Raw genomic sequence first — 17,038 nt, forward strand, 5'->3', positions numbered from 1 at the left:
TAGTCTTATTTGAACCTTAACAATTGAATGTTAGTCACTGATTGATTTTATAATAACTCAGATGAGTTGAATATTATTGTATTGTGTTGGACATTTTACTGGATTTTCTTTTTTACAAGTTTTACTCAGAGCACACACTGGATGTAAATGATGTATCTAGCCTGCTAGGGGAGTACTAACACTTGATTGGTTAGGTTTGATAGCAGCAGGGGAAGAATGTTCCTATCCCCTAGCTGCAAACCATATTTAACTCCAGTCCTAATGAGGACTGTCTGTCCTAAAGGCTTTGAAAAATCTCAGATGCTTAGCATTCCACTGGCATGTTTTTATTTTTTTTGTGCTGAAAGTGTGCAAATAAATAAGTATTTATATAAAGAGTATTTTTAAAAGTCTTAACATATGAAAGGGGAATTAAAGAATTTTTAATTTATGTTTTTGAATCTCAAAAACAGAAGTTATAAAATGTATTCCCAGGGTTTTCCATTTTAAATTATTTGTATTTTTTTACCCTCAGTAATCTCCTCCAGCTTCTTCTTACCTCTTCCTTCAAGTCTTTAGTAAGTGCATTTGTTTATTATCATATATGTATATACTTTTGGTTAGGCAATTACCATTCACTGGTATCAAAAGGGTGTTAAAGTCCTGAACTGACTTTGTATTAAATGATTTTTAAACTTTTGGAAATTCCTGTATATCCATGGCAGTTGTTCTTGTGGGTCCCTTTTTAAAGCTCTGATATATTGCAAGAAATGATTGAAGACTGCTGAGATTTTTAGTTTAGTTTTTTAAAACGTAAAGTTTATTCCTTAAAGTAACATGTTTATCAACCTCTGGAAGAGATTTTGCCAATAATTGGGTGCATTACTGGTCAACCCCTTAAGGACTGACCAAGTGTGACAGGGTAAGGGGAGGGATGAACCATGGCACTATGGTGACTTCTGCATGCGTGCTTGTGGCATAACGTGTCTGTCATTTCAGCATTTTTGCTATGGTGTCAAGATGTAAAGGTTTAAGCATCTAAATCTAAGCAACTTCACCATTTTGAATGTGCATAAAGAAGTAATCACCATTAGGAAGACTCACAATTCTTTGTTTGATGACACATAAAATAAAATTGCCCTGGTTTTTAGAGCTTTAATATTGAGAAAATTCATTTGTACTTTTTCATTTGCTGAGCCTTCTGGAATTTTCTGGTCTCAAATCACAACACCACGGACACTCAGGAGACTCCTGACTGTTTTATCTTATTAAACAATTTTGAAATCATTAATTTTTAATTAGCTTAGATGCAGGGTTTCTTTTTATCATTTCAATAGTGTGTGTGTATATGAACTAAACGTTTTTTATTTGAACTATTGGCAAGAGTATTAGTTACATAAATAAGTGTAGGTTCTTCCTTAGAGTATATACTGTGAGTTTGCTTCATATAGTCACACATTTTTGTAGACTCAGAGATATTACATGCTAATCTATTATAGTAGAGCTTTTCAGCTGTTTATTAACTCAGATTTTGAACAACTAAAAAGGACGTAAGCTCAAAGATATGTATAGGTCCTTCCCTGATTGAAAGTTCTAATTAAGTGAATTGGAGAAAATTAACTGAAATTAGCTGTCAGAAAGTCACATTTAAATGAGTGATGAGCTAGTCTGGCAGTAAACATTTAAATGATATAAATTGCCATTTAAGTGTATGGTTTAATGTTTGTCATGCATTAATGTGACATGAGACTGCAGTGACAATCAAGCAGCTTGCTCTAATTTGAACATATTTAGGGCTTTTGTGTAGAGTGCGCTGCTCACAAATTAAGACAATTGCTGTTTTTATGTGTCTCTTTAAACATGTCCTCCAGCCCCATCCCCTCACCCCATCACTACCCAAGACCTAAGTTAATGAAACAGACATATCGTGTTTTGTGTGCAACTTGCATTAATAGTTCCTGGATTTTCAGATTAATTTCAAATCCATGTACTTAAAATAGGACTTTCCTGAAAGTTATTACAAGCCCTTCTCTTCTTATTTCAAATAAAATATGAAGCAGTTTTGTGCTCTCTTAGCTGTTTACTAAATTTATAAATATAATGAGTTTTATAAGAGATGTTTTAAACAGTGACTTTTACAATTGAAACTAAATAAATATTTTTTAGGCATATTTCAATTCAGGTGTACTTTAGAATATGAGAATTGCCTAGAGTTTTATTTACAGAATTATTTTTTATACTTTATGATACATGATATATTATGAAGCCATGTTAAATATAAGTTAAAGGAAATATATTATTTGAATTTAGCCATAAACAATTTTCTTATTCATAGGCAGTTTTTTTTTTTTGTTTCTGTTTTGCGGTACGTGGGACTCTCACTGTTGTGGCCTCTCCCGTTGTGGAGCACAGGCTCTGGATGCGCAGGCTCAGCGGCCATGGCTCACGGGCCCAGCCGCTCCGCGACATGTGGGATCTTCCCGGACTGGGGCATGAACCCGTGTCCCCTGCATTGGCAGGCAGACTCTCAACCACTGCGCCACCAGGGAAGCCCATAGGCAGTTGTTTTAATAAAGCACATATCTACAAAAGTGTACACCTGTGAACTAATAGGAACGTCTTTTGTCACGAGATGATTTATATCTCTTTGGTTGCTTGCTATAGAAGTTAGTCAATTTTGTTTTAAAACCAACAGATTTCTTTTTATAATATTGAAAACGTAGCAGCAAGCCACACCAAAAGTACATCACAGTCATACACTTATGACTCTAAAAATAAGAATTTCAGTGAGATACATTACCTGATACAACTTGGTATGCTTCAAATTAAGCTTCACAGTTTGAGTTTGTGATTTGAATAACATTATTTATTGATAGACTAGTCCATAATGCTAAGCTTTTATGTTGGAATAATTTTTAACAACATTAAACAAGTATGAATACTTTTCTAAAAATAAGAAGTCTCTGCTCATTAAAACTCTTTAGGATTTTTAAAGTTATTAAGTTCAGGAAACATTTATTGGTACCTATTGTGTTTTAGGTACAGTGCTTGGAACTGGGAATGTCATGATGAATTGGAAGTGGATCTTGAACCCAGCATTTCTGTTGAAAACTTGATTATGTTCATTCATTATTTATTGGACACTTATGTTAATAGCATCATATATTTGGTCTGATTTGATACTAGCACATAGAATAATAATTCAGTAATTATAAGTATCCCTCCCAAGATCTAATTTGTTGGCATAAAAACTCAGTTGAAATAACTAAATAATTTGGTTACAGTTGTTACAGTAGACAATAAAATGTTTTAATTCTAGAAAAATTATAAATATTTCAAGTGAATAGTCAATGTTTAATATTCTCACATTTGCTATCCCAAAGTAACCTTTACATTGTATGACCTCCTTTCTTTGAAACGTTAAGTTGAGTACCTGTCAGGCCCTGAGTTACAAACGTGACCAAGATAGTCCTGGTCCTCACATGCTTACAGTACAAGTAGACTAATACTGAAATCTAAGCAGTTGATTGTAATTCAGTGTGACAAGTGCTGCAAAGTCTCTATAAAAATGGAGGACAAATTCTGGTGGAAAATAGGACATCAGAATAAGTCTGTTCACAGTCAATTTAGAGGTAAACTTTACTGCTTGTTCTAAATTTCTCTCTATATTTTAAAAATAGAATTCAGCATAATAATAAGATCTACACCTTTTTTTCAGGCTCTGGAGAGTGAATTTGTTTCCTGCCAGCTTCACCAATGGATTGATCTCATTTTTGGCTATAAACAGCAAGGGCCAGAGGCTGTTCGAGCCCTCAATGTGTTCTATTACCTGACCTATGAAGGAGCTGTCAATCTGAATTCAATAACTGATCCTGTATTGAGAGAGGTAAGTTATCTGACTGGGTCTAACAGGTATCTGTAGACCGGAAGCTATTAGATCTCATCTTCCCCATGCTTTCATTTTACTGATAATGACACTGAAACCAGATGGGTAAAGTGCCCTTAAGCAGGATGGATAACCTTTAAGTTAGTGACCTAGCTGGGACTTGAACCTAGAACTTCCCTCCAACAAAATGTTTGACTCAATATAAAATGAGAGCTTTTTCAATTTGAACCCATTAAGGGATCAATAATCATATTTCTAATTTTTATAACTTTGAATAACTCACTAATTTAAAGAAGTAGGAAAATAATAATTAATTAAAGAAATAATATTATAAGCATAAATCTATTTAAATGTGATAAAACACGTATTTATATATGATACATAAGTACATGTATAACCATATAGAAGTTAATAGTAAGAATGAAGTCTGTAACTTTCCTACATCATCAAACTTGGTGTTGGATGTTACTGAGACTTGTTTTATCTTTGTCATTGATTTTCTTAAGTAAAACACTCAAAACATGGTTTTGACAAATACAGTATTCATCAAAAACTGCATATAGCCTTGCTATTTTTTTGTAAAGCATTTTAATTTAATTATACATCCTCCAGCTAACATACATCATATACAAAGATGTTTGTATGTTCATGGAATTGAACAGACAACACCTACACATCTGTACTATTTTAGAAGAGAACTTTATTAAAGAAACCAGGGAGTTTTGATTCATAGGGAAAGTTGTATATCACTGCAAAGGGAACATCGTTTGCAGTAAGTAAGATTTGTCGTTTTTCACTGTCACTTGATGTATTTCTTTATAATTCTACTTATGACCTGATCACGTTGACAGTATATGAAAGTACATATTTAAATATATTTGCTAACATCTATTATCACCTGGTTTATGTGCTAGATAAAGAAGGTTAATACACAAACAAAAGCACTATGCACTCGATGCACATTTATCTTAAATTGCACAGGTTTTGAATTGCTGTGTTTCAGTTTATTTTAGAACTGGATCAGGTGAACTGTAAAAGACTCTTCCAGTTTTTCAGTTCTTTCAAAATGTTCCTTTCAGGGGGCATTTTATTTTATTAGAGCAAAAACTGACTGCATGACACAAAATATGCATAAGTTCCATGTATGAAATTGAGGTTGGAGCAAACATGCAAATGGTGTTACATAATTTCATTGTTAGAATAAAATTGAATAGGCCCATTTACTTTCATTTTTATTGTTTTAACAATATTTGAACAGTGGTTCTATTAATGTCCATAATTACTTTTCAGATATACCACCTGGTTCTGTTTTTTTGGGTTCCCTTGTAGTAATTATCCCTATCTCTACTTAGCTATTATATGCATGGAATCAATATAGATTTGATTTTGTCATGTCCTGTTTTGCTTAACATAGCAGCATATATTATTTTATGTTGCTATAAGATCTGTGTAGTTTTAATTTTGAAATTCCATAGTATTCTGTAGAGTTGCTATGAAAATGTACTTAATACCATTTCTCCCAATGTGAGATCCTATTTTTTTTTAAGACTTGTCTATTGGTGTGTCCAAGTCGATACAGTGATACTTTTCCCGTCATTAAAGTTTGTGCAACATGTGGTTGATAAAGGATGGCTCTCTGTATCTGTGTGATGCTGCTAGTTAAAAAGTGAAGCATTCCATCAGCTGGATGTTTCCTCTATAGATCAGTCAGTATAACTGGCTCTTTGTTTTTACTCTGGATTGACCCACCCTGCTTCTCACACACATCAACGATTTACCAAAGCAGTTTACCATATACTGTTTACAGTACAAGCTAAAAGAGCACTGTCCAATAGAACTTTCTGTAGTAATAGAAATGTTCATTGTATCTACACTGCCCAATACAGTAGCCAGTAGTCACAGGTGGCCACTGTGCATTTGAAATGTGGCTAGTGTGACTGAGGAACTGAATGTTTAATTTTAGTTAATTTAGACAGCCACATATAGCTAGTGGATACCACATTGGACAGGGGAAACTAGAAGACTGTTGTGTATCTTTGGTTACCAAATTTTCGAAATCCAGATTCTGGGCAGGTGGTCAGACAATGGGACAATAAATGTTTGTTAAATTAACTTGGTAGAATATTTGAAATTGGGCATAGTCCACTTAGACATTAGATATGTAGTTGACAGACATGTGTAAACCAAATTATATTTTTTCTTTCACTTAAAGTAACATGTTATGACTTCAAATATTGGTTTTCATTGTGGTAAATAAATGTACAATTTACGACGTTAACCTCTTTTGAGGTATAATTCAGTGGCATGAAGTACATCCACATTGTTATGCAGCCATCACTACCATCCCTCTCCAGAATTTTCGTCTTTCCCAAACTGAAGCTCTGTATGCATCACACAGTAACTCCTCATTCCTCCCTGCTCTCAGGCCTTGACAGCCACCATTCTACTGTCTCTAGGAATTTGACTATTCTAGGTGCCTCGGATAAGTGGAATTATACAATATTTGTCCTTCTGTATCTGGCTTATTTTATTAAGGTTCATCTGTGTTGCAGCATGGGTCAGAATTTCCTTCCTTTTTAAGGCTGATTAATATTTCATTGTATGTATATACCCCATTTTGTTTATCCATTCATCTGTCAATGGATGTTTTGGGTTGTTTCCACTTTTTAGCTATTGTGAACAATACTGCTATGAACATGGGTATATTAATACCTGTTTAAGGCCCTGCTTTCAAGTCTTTGAGGTATATACTCAGAAGTAGAATGGATGGATTATATGGTAATTCTCTGTTTAACTTTTTGAGGAACTGCCATGCCAACTAAGTTTTCAGTATTTATTTTTCATGATCAGCATTTGCTAAAGACTATTTAAAACTTTTGCTGTAAGTTTCTTTTCTTCCCCACATCTTCAAGTGGTTAATAATTAGCAAATTAAATTTTAACTGGAGAGCTTTCCAACTCATTGCACCCTAATTTTTTTTTTTTTTTTTTTGACTGCACTGGGTCTTCCTTGCTGCATGCGGGCTTTCTCTAGTTGCGGCGAGCGGGGGCTACTCTTCATTGCGGTTGCACGGGCTTCTCATTGCAGTGGCTTTTCTTGTTGCAGAGCACAGGCTCTAGGCATGCAGGCTTCAGTAGTTGCGGCTCATGGGCTCAGTAGTTGTGGCTTGCAGGCTCTAGATCACAGGCTCAGTTGTGGCACATGGGCTTAGTTGTCCCGCAGCATGTGGGATCTTCCCGGACCAGGGATTGAACCCGTGTCCCCTACATTGGCAGGCGGATTCTTAACCACTGCGCCACCAGGGAAGTCCCACCCCCTAATTTATTTTTATATTATATGTTATATAAACATGTATTATATATTAGATTCAGCATTCGCTCAAATAACATGGCCTATGGTGGGTACTCAATATTCTTGAAAGACTATATCAGTTCATTACTTAGCATTATTCATATAAGTATACATATTTGCTTTCTGAATGTTATTGAAACAAATATGATCTTTTATCATAGCCATTCCTTATTATAGTGCTGAATTTTGTGACACAATGCAGTGTTATACAGTAGAATAAACAAACAAACAAATGTGGATTTGATTCCTGGCTCCAGTGCCAACTAGTGGTGTGACTTAGCTCTTCCTGAGACTCTGTATATGGAATTGCTATGATAACGCCCACCTCATGGAGAATTAACTGTTGTGTAATGCATGAAAAGGCCTGCCATGGTACCTATCCCATCATAAGTACTCAGCAAGTGTTAGTTCCTTCCCTCATGTTGTTCCCTGTTAAACCCATGGGTTAGAAAACACAACTATAAAAAAGAATATGAATTACCGGTTGCATCATAGAAAGAATCATAAAGTGTTAACACTAGTGAAGTTATTAGAATTGTTCCTTAGAAGATTCATACAGAATTCATTGTAAAGTGAGGCAAGTAGAAAACAGAAAACAAGACTAGGTCATTAATTTTTTTCGACAACCTTTTACTAAACCTAAATTATGTAATAAGGTTAAAGAGTTGAAAGGCAAGTCCCTGCCCTCATCAGCTGGAGTTCATTGTCTAGTGTAGAAATATGGATAAGTAAACAGTTATAATACTGTGATAAATTCAGTGTAGAGATAAATACACTGCATGCATGCACAAGCGTGGAGAATAGGCACTAAACCTAGACTTCCAGAATCCAGCCATGTTTTTTGGGAAATGAGAGGCCGGAGCTGTAGATTGAAGGGTGAATAAGAACATTGGATAGAGTTGTGAGCAAAGGATAGCTACACAGAAGAAACTGTATGAGCCTCCTGCACAGTGTGTGAAAGAGATCATGGCTGGAGATTATGCTGGTGGAATGAGCCAAAAGTGATAAGGGGAAAGAGATAGACAGGAGCCAGAAAAAGTAATTTTAATGCCATGAAAAGTAATTTTAACTGCATTATAAGACAGTGGATTGAAGGTTGGAGGTTGGTGACATAGCCACATGTGTGTTTTAGAATCTGTCTGAAAGAAGGCTGAACAAATAAGAACTGAAAAGTCCTCATTGGATTATTCTAAGAGTCATTAGAGAAGGAAGCTTAGATGGTAGAGGACTGTGCTGTGAATGGGAGGTGAACAAGCAAACACAGTGAGGAAAGGAAATAATGGAAGGGAAGACTTCTCACTGCTTTATTAAGATATAGTTCACATATGATACCATTCACCCGCTTGAAATATACAGTACAGTAGTTTTAGTTTATTCATGGAGTTCTACGAGCATCACCACAATCTAATTTTGCAACATTTTGTCACCACAGAAAACAACCCCGTACCCATTCCCAGTCACTCTGAGGGAGATTTTTTTTTTTTAATGGGTAGGTAATTGACCATGCTTCTGTGTTAATTGGAAAGATCCAAAAAGAGAGAAGCACAAGAAACATAGAAGAAAGAAAGCATGAAACAGGCTGCCAAGCTCTATGAGGAAAAGGAAAGGAACAAAATCCAGAACACGGATAGATAAAGCGCTGGACAGCAGGAAACAATACTGCCTTGTCTGTGGTTAGAGAGTGGAAGGTTAGCCTGGGGACTGGTGTAAGTAAATGTGCATGAATGAGGTGGAAAGGCAACAAGATTATGAGGGTTTGTGCCAAAAGTGAGGTAATATTTGTGGAAATACCTGACATAGCGATAGGTGCTTAATTGATGCTCAATAATATATAAATTATTATTTCCTTTACATGTTGTTTTCTCTGTTCTCAAGAGTGGGAGAGTAGATGTAGAAAAAAGTTGAATAGAGAAGGGGTGTGCGTGCGTGTGTGTGTGTGTGTGTGTGTGTGTGTAATTATACATGTGGAGAGAGAGATGGGGTTTGGCCATGAGAGTATGGTCGAATATATAAAAAAGGATTGAGGGACTTCCCTGGTGGTCCAGTGGTTAAGAATCCACCTTTCAATGCAGGGGATGCAGGTTAGATCCCTGGTCAGGGAACTAAGATCCCCCATGCCCTGGGGCAACTAAGCCCGCGTGCTACAACTACTGAGCCCACACGCTCTGGAGCCCGCGCACCACAACTAGAGAGAAGGCCGTGTACTGCAACACAAGAGCCCACGTGCCACAACCAAGACCTGGCACAGCCAAATAACTAAATAAATAAATATTTTTTTAAAAAGACAACTAGGAGCAACCGTAAAGGGATATAAAAGAAGATTTTTCTTTAAAAAAAAGAATTGAGAGTAGAAGGGTGGTTAATGAAATTGTTAAGGGGATATTGTTGAAATGGTGGATCTAGGCTGGTTTGGATAAATAAGACAGGGACTTATGAATTGGGAAGGTTTATTCTTTCATTAATTATTCATTCACTTATTCAACAAATATTCATTTTGTTCAAGGTGCTAAAACTACAGAGATGAGCGAGAAAGTCAGTCCAAACCCCTTCCCTCATGGAGCTCACATTCCAATGAGGTGCACAGAAAATAAACCATAATAACTAATTTCAGGTAGTGATAAGTGCTGTAAAGAAAAACAGCTGGGTTACAGAATACACAGTGACTTGGGAGTAGAACAGTCTTTCAGAGAGGTCGCTCACAGGCTGCCTCTGGCTTCATAAACTGTTTCCTTCCACACGTTGAGCACAACGTAAATTCGTATAAGCAAACCCCGGGAGGCAGCTCCCGCCGCTCTACTCGGGCCAACCACGTGCCCGTAACCCCAGGCCAGGACCGCCTCCCAAGTCTTGACAAATGTTGCTAGTTGTAAAGCTTCTACTATCACCATCTTCTAATTTACTCTCCACCCCATCTCCAGGCCGTACCATTTTTCCTTCAGAATCTTATTCTTCTAAGAGGCTTTAACATCCCTAATACTAGGAAATTTGTGCGTACACTTGGCTTATATTGAAACATTATCCCTGTGAAATCACAATAACGGTACCAGAATGGATTTTTGCCTTTCTAGTATTAAAAGCAGACTAGACTAGACTTATTTCTGGTCACTATGATATACTTGGTTCAATCTGGGACACTTAGGTGTCCACACAGTCATACACAGAGGCAGGCTCTCCACATACAAGTTCTGTATTCACTTACTACTTGGGAAAAGCTCCATTCCTCTTGAGAAAGTTTTATTCTAGAGTGAATGATTAATACATATGGTGCAGTAAGTGATCATAAAAATAATCTCTCTATAAAAAAGCACTAAACAATAGAAATAATAACCATAAGAGGAGGAAGAGTAATCAGAGAAACAGCCTGCAGCACATTAAACTTTTATGTTGTTTTTAATTTTTAGAAAACAGCTGGGTTATCAGTATACAACTATGTCTGTATTCGCATATGTCACACGCCAGAAAGAATTATTTTTCAGGCAAATATGCTTCCTCCCCCCAAATATCTGTAACCTCTGACTAGAGGATATATTCTTACCTTGAGCTCTTTACTCTAACAGACCTTTTTACTCTTCATTATTTCTCTATTTCCTTGGGGTACCTTTTTCCCTTTTTCTCTACCTTTACCACTTTTAATCTACTCTATTTTCCTGGCATTACATATATGTTTTTATAGACAAGATGCAAATAAATAAATTGGTTATTTTCTGATGATTAATTCTGCTGAATTTGGTTTGACTCATTCACCTTTCTTCCTTCTACCAGCATTTCAAAAAAAAAAAAGAAAGAAAGAAAAACTAAAAACCATGAGAAGAAGAAATTTAAAAAGAGAGAAACATTAGGTTAATTGAATTCAGAGTCAGATCTGAGTAAGAATAAATACTTTTATTAAGGAAAAAACCTTGTTCCAATATCCAAATTCACAAAATAAATTAATGATGAGTTGAATATTAACTTTACAAAATAATTTTTCTTTTCCTAAAAAATGTAAAATAAGTATTTTCCTTAAAGAATTTCTTTAATATATTTAGAATATAATTGTATTTATAGGAATAGTTTCTAGAACAATTCTATATCCTTTCTTATATCCAGAGTTCTCCTATCAATTATCATGTAAATGATATTTGCTATATCCAAAAGTTCAGAGTTCAGTTAGCTATTCCTTAGTGTAAAACAGTTCACTGATGGAGTTTTATTAGGTCAGAAATAAGTGTTTAAAAATTGTAAGTACAGTGATGTGCTCTGAGTGAGATGTGTACACTACATATCTGAGCACAAGGGAGAAACAGCCAACCCAGATTTAGGCAGGAATAACCCACCTGAATATAATCCTTAAAGAATGAGGAGTTAAGTAGGTGAAGCAGTGGAAAGCAGAGAACACAGTGTATGGGAAGGAGCACTGGATGGCCCCATGGCTGGAAAATAATGTGTGGGGAGTGGCGGGGGGGAGGCATAAGAAGTTGGTGATGAAGAGCAGTTAGGTTGATGGTGTCTCCAAAGCACATTTGGAAACCATTTATGTCTGTCATTAGTCTAAGCCACCGTCATCATCTCTCCCCTGACTAGCATTAGTAGTCCTGGTCACCCTTTTCTACCCTTAACTACCTACAATCCACTTTCCAGAGAGCTGCCAACGTGCCATTTTAAAACTGTAAATCAGACCACATCCCTCCTCTACTTAAGCTTTCCTATTTCACATTAAACATAGAATAAAATTCTGGTTGGTCCACATGATCTGGCCCCTGCCTGCCTCTCTGATCTCATGCCATGCTGTTCTCATCCTCATTCGTGTGTGCTGTTTCACTGACCTTCTTTCTGTTCCTGAGCCTGTGAAGGTTGTCACTGGATTAGCGCCTGTTTATGATAGCCATTTTCTGACTATCCCAGATTTTCACATGCTGGCTCCTTGTCATTCGTGCCTCGGCCTGGAGGTCATCTCTTCAGCAAGGGCTTGCCGTCATACATCCAATCTAGTATCTTTTTGTTGTTAATTTTAATTTAAAGCTGAAGACTGATACATATGATACAGATTGAGACTTGAGTCGCCTTGGGCATAGTCAGTTTTCATAAATGTTCTCTGTGTACTTGAAAAACAGTGGGCGCTCTACAGTTTTTAGGAGTAGAGGTAGTTTTACCATATGATATGAGTAATGACAAGCGAGGAGTGTAATCAATGAATGTGATTTTTTATATTAACATTAGTTATTGTTCTGTGGTATATTTGAACTTAAACTAAAGAATCCCGTACTGCTATTCTTTCTCAGTTGTTATGCTCTCTTTTTTATATTTTTCCTATTTCTACTCTAAAACTATCAGTTCTTACTTCCTGTTACCAGGTCAGTATGTCTGCCTTTTGGGCACCTGTCCTCTTACTCAACAATTAGCTATTTTTTAGATGTGATAGCCCGAGAAACTAAATAACCAGATATGATAGGACTAAATTTAAAGTAAATAAATAGGTTTTGATTACTTCCTCAGCTACAAAAGTATAAATGATAGTAATCAAAACTCTATGCTCTAGTTCTAAGCTTCAATGGAACAGAATAGAGCTTCCAGAAATAGACATATGATATATGAGAATATACGATAAAGGTGGTATTTTAAATCACTGGGAAAAGGCTGTCTTATTCAGCATGTGGTGTTAAGACAGCTAGCTAACTGTTATAACAAAAATTTAGATCCCTATTTCACATCTTAAGGTAAAAGAAATTACAAATGAATTACATGTTTTTGTTTGGAATAAAGATTATATTGTAAATATAAAAATTTTGGAATGGAGAAGGCCCATTTTGTAAGTCAATATCAAAACCAAAAGTCATTAAGGAAATTGATATATTTGTCTACATAAAAATTGAAGTTATTGTACATCCAAAAAAAACAACAAATGACAAAGTTCAGGAACAGATAATTCACAAAAGATGAAATACAAGCCACAAATGTATGAAACCTCACTAGAAATCAGTGAAATTCAATTTAAAAATCCAACAGCATTTTTTACCTATTAGATCATCTAAAATGAAAAATAATGAAAATGCCTAATGTCGGTTAGAAACAGACATTGTCATATATTTGGTGAGGATAAAATATATTGAATTTTTATAGCAATCTATCAGTTTTTAAAATACTCACCCACTATTTACTTAGAACTTTAACCAAAAGGAATAATTGAATACATATGTAAAAAAAGATATTCAAGTGTATAGTTATTCATAATAGCAAAAAAAACCCATGAAAACTAAAACCACATAAATGTCTAACAATAGAGAAACTGGTTAAATAAGTATTGGTAAACCCATACAGTGGAATGCTATATACATCATTAAAAAATATTGCTATCTAGGTCTATATGTATTGCTATGGAAAAATACTTCGCCATATTACATGGCAAAACAGATCATGTTATGAAACATAGAAAATACAAATTTTATAATGTGTATATATGCATTAGGAAATTTCTGTAATTACAGACCCCAAGATGTTTATATGGTCATCTCATTATCTTTGGTTAGTGATTATCTTTGGTTAGTGAGATCATGGAATTCTTCTATTTGCTACTTTCTGTATTCTGAAAATTGTTTCTTTTTAAAGTCAAGAGGAAAAAGCCAAGCCGCAACTCTTTCTGTCTTCTGAGGGGGATAAGTCTCTGCTTGAAAATACAAACAAGGGATGCACGTTAACATGAGGATAAGGATATTGACTTTGCTTTTGGCTGTTCGGAGGTCTCTTGTAATTACTTTCTGGCACTGGCCATGTTTAACATTGCTAGGATAGTGACTTTGTGTAATGATCTTTGTGTAACTTTGATAAAGATGAAGGAATTTACAATTTCTTAACTTTTATCTCTCTCAGAAATCAGAGTACCTCTAATCTCTTAGATTGTTATTTAACTCACTGAACTAGGATTCTTTTTCATACTTTTTAGCAATTTGAATTTATTTCCTCATTGTTTCCAGCATATTTGAGGAGGACCAAAAAAGATTACTTATACTCTTAGGGGAGATATCTTAGATATATCACTGTTGACTGTAATCTTTATCATCATTTTCTAAAAGCAGGAAGGCTTTTGACCTAAGATGCATGAATTCTCAATCTCTGGGTTCACTACTAAATTGTGTGTGTGTGTGTTTGTATATAATTAAATCGTATATAAAGGGATTTAACAACTTATTTATCAAAAAATGTGCGTTAACTCTGAAAATACAAATACTATGAAAGTATAAAGTAAAAGAGTAGAAAGCCTCAGTCCCTAACTTGAGACTCTGTTAGCTAATGCCAGAGTCTCATGCTAAAGTGAACTAGAGCAATTTCTCTATGATGTGCTTTGATATACACGGAAAAAAGGCCTCTGCCCTAGACTTCATTGCCTTTCACTTAGTGCTTGAAACTTTACCATTAGAGATCATTTATTTGGTTACAGATTTTTTTTTAAACAATTTTTTCCAGTCATTCAGCTCTCTGTGCATAGAACTTGATAGGAGGTTTTGACAAAAGGAAAAGTACAGACACAGCACAGGGTCTGAGCAGCCATTATGAAGGGAGGGCAGGGCCAGGCCTGGGGTGCGCTGGAGCTGGGAAGCAGAGGTGGAGGTTCAAAGAGCAAAAGACACACGCAGGTAGATGTTGCACAGGACAGCATTAATATGAGCAATATCACCTGTGCTTTCCCATCTTGCACCTTATTGTAAGTACTCAGTACATTTCCTCTGGAAGCAGCATTTTCTCCTTTACTTTTCAGGCAAATACAATGTTATTTTATGTTTATGTGAGTTCAGAAATTAAAGTTATTTACTTCCTTCTGAAAATGGAACTCAGCTCTATTTACGTAGATGGGTAAGGAAGAGGAAAAGGAGAGCCATGATATTGCTCAATTGAAACCATTATCTACGATGAGTCTCATAATAGGAAAGTGAAACCTGAAAATTTCTCCCTAAGTTGTGTTTAGTGTCAGTGGTTGATTTTCCCTCTTCCAAATTTATCCTTCCAGATGCTGTTTTAGTAACACATAATCACTCTGAGAAGGTCTGTTTTCCAAAAGAAGCAGCAGCAGTGTTTAAGTTCACATGACCCCAGTTTCATGACAGCAGTAGCAAATCAGATGTCTTATCCAAGGAAAAGCATTTTTGGCTTAGAATTCAATCACTTTCATGGTGGGAGTCAACAGCTTATTTCAGCTCTAACACTACTGCAGAACACTGGCTGCAGTGAATCTTTCAGAAAGCATAAACACAATTGGTATTTATAGCATTGTTAACATTTGTTAAATAGTTCGGGGAATGGTCTGTAAGCCCGTTTTAAGCAGGTGGGGCAGGCATTTTTGTTGTGACTGCAGTGAGATTTAAGAGTAGGACATTAGGACCACATGGTTAGGATGGTTGTAGCAAGAGAATAAAGTAGAAGTATTGAAGACAGTAAGTTAAGACTTCAGGCAGCCACTATTCAGGGTGTTACAAAAATAATCCTGAAGCATCTCTAGCCAGAAGTGTGTTACACAGATGGCATATTTGACACAGTGCAGGGCAGGAACTGTACAATGAAAAGACAAACAGTAAGGATTAGTCAAGTTTTAATTGAAAACCTACATTTAAAAATACCTTGAAATTATGCCAGACTTTCTTGTATATTAAAAGCACAAAGTTTCCCTTAGTCAATTAAACATTAAAGTTGTCAGGAAAGCTAATCTTTGTATTTTGCTAGTGATTATGCCTATTGCAGACTTATTAGTTAAATAGGTGTAGCTGAATTATACATCCAAGGACATAAAGCAAAGTATTAATATTTCTATGATTTTTTGTCTCTATCAGCTACCCAAGGAATCCTGAGCAATTCCATATGCTGATGACTTCTGTCATAAACCCCTGATCCCTTCAGGCACCATCTTCATTTTAAATTGAAAGTATGAAAAGTACTCTCAAATCAAGTGATGAAATTTTGTTCTCAAAATTTTTAACTAAATTCAAGTTTCTAGAAAGATTAAGATTAAAAAATTACTTAGATTTGAAAAATCTATGTAGGATTATTTGCAAGTATAACAGATTGCCAACTGTTAGAATAGCATAGTCACATTTCTAACTTCGGAATAGCAATGTTGTTTTATTTCTAACAAAGACGAGGACGTTTACTTAGAATCACTATTTTTAGTTTCCATTATTGGTGCAAAGAAGGAACTGAGATTCTATTAATACAGTATTTAGGAAATGCTTAAGTGCAAATTTTTAAAATGTTAAATATTATTTAACTGTGTCATAACAGTAAATGTATTGCGTTCCCTCTCTCTCCCTGCCAGTACTGTGTAATTGGGGGGTGTGTGTGTATGTGTGTATTGTCTTTCAGGCTTAAGTTCCTTGAGGTCAAGGATTCCTAACTGCACCTCATTCCAGTGTTTGTACATGGTAGATACAAATATTATTGAAAAAATAGATGAAATGATTCTTACCAAATGACTGTTTCTTTCTGTAACATAGTTTAAACGTATTTGTCTGGGTTTGAGAAATAATTTAACCTCCTGAATGCAACTATCCTGAATTTTTTTTTTTCTTTAAGAACTTTTTACTATGTTTTCACTATGTTTTCCTCTTAGTATTGGCAGCCTTTCTGAAGCAACATTCCACTTATTTTTCTAGGCAGGCTGCTTTATCTACTCGTTTCCAGTAGCTAGAGATGGAGGTGTTTTGAATGAGCACATCAGTGTTCTAGACAGAGATACTGTTTGAAATTATCCATGAACACAGTGCGGCTGAACATTACTGAGTGACGTTTGTTTCTGTTGGTTGTGTCTGCTCTGACTAGCTGGTTTCTTTCAGATTGGCAGCTGGGATTATGCTGCAG

General features: G+C 35.5%; 1 protein-coding gene across 4 annotated transcripts in view; it reads left to right on the forward strand.

Moving 5' to 3' along the window:
* Nucleotides 1-17,038, forward strand: part of LRBA (LPS responsive beige-like anchor protein) — a gene marked incomplete at both ends in the record, with an annotated part of 768,451 nt that overhangs the window by 692,917 nt on the left and 58,496 nt on the right. For all 4 annotated transcript variants that reach the window (XM_079699415.1, XM_079699414.1, XM_079699417.1 and 1 more), the window contains one exon: nt 3,698-3,865. In XM_079699415.1, the coding sequence (XP_079555541.1) occupies nt 3,698-3,865 (168 nt within the window). The remainder of the gene's footprint in view (nt 1-3,697; nt 3,866-17,038) is intronic.

The sequence above is a fragment of the Hyperoodon ampullatus genome (genome assembly GCF_949752795.1).
Source record: "Hyperoodon ampullatus genome assembly, chromosome: 1".
Lineage (NCBI taxonomy): Eukaryota > Metazoa > Chordata > Mammalia > Artiodactyla > Ziphiidae > Hyperoodon > Hyperoodon ampullatus.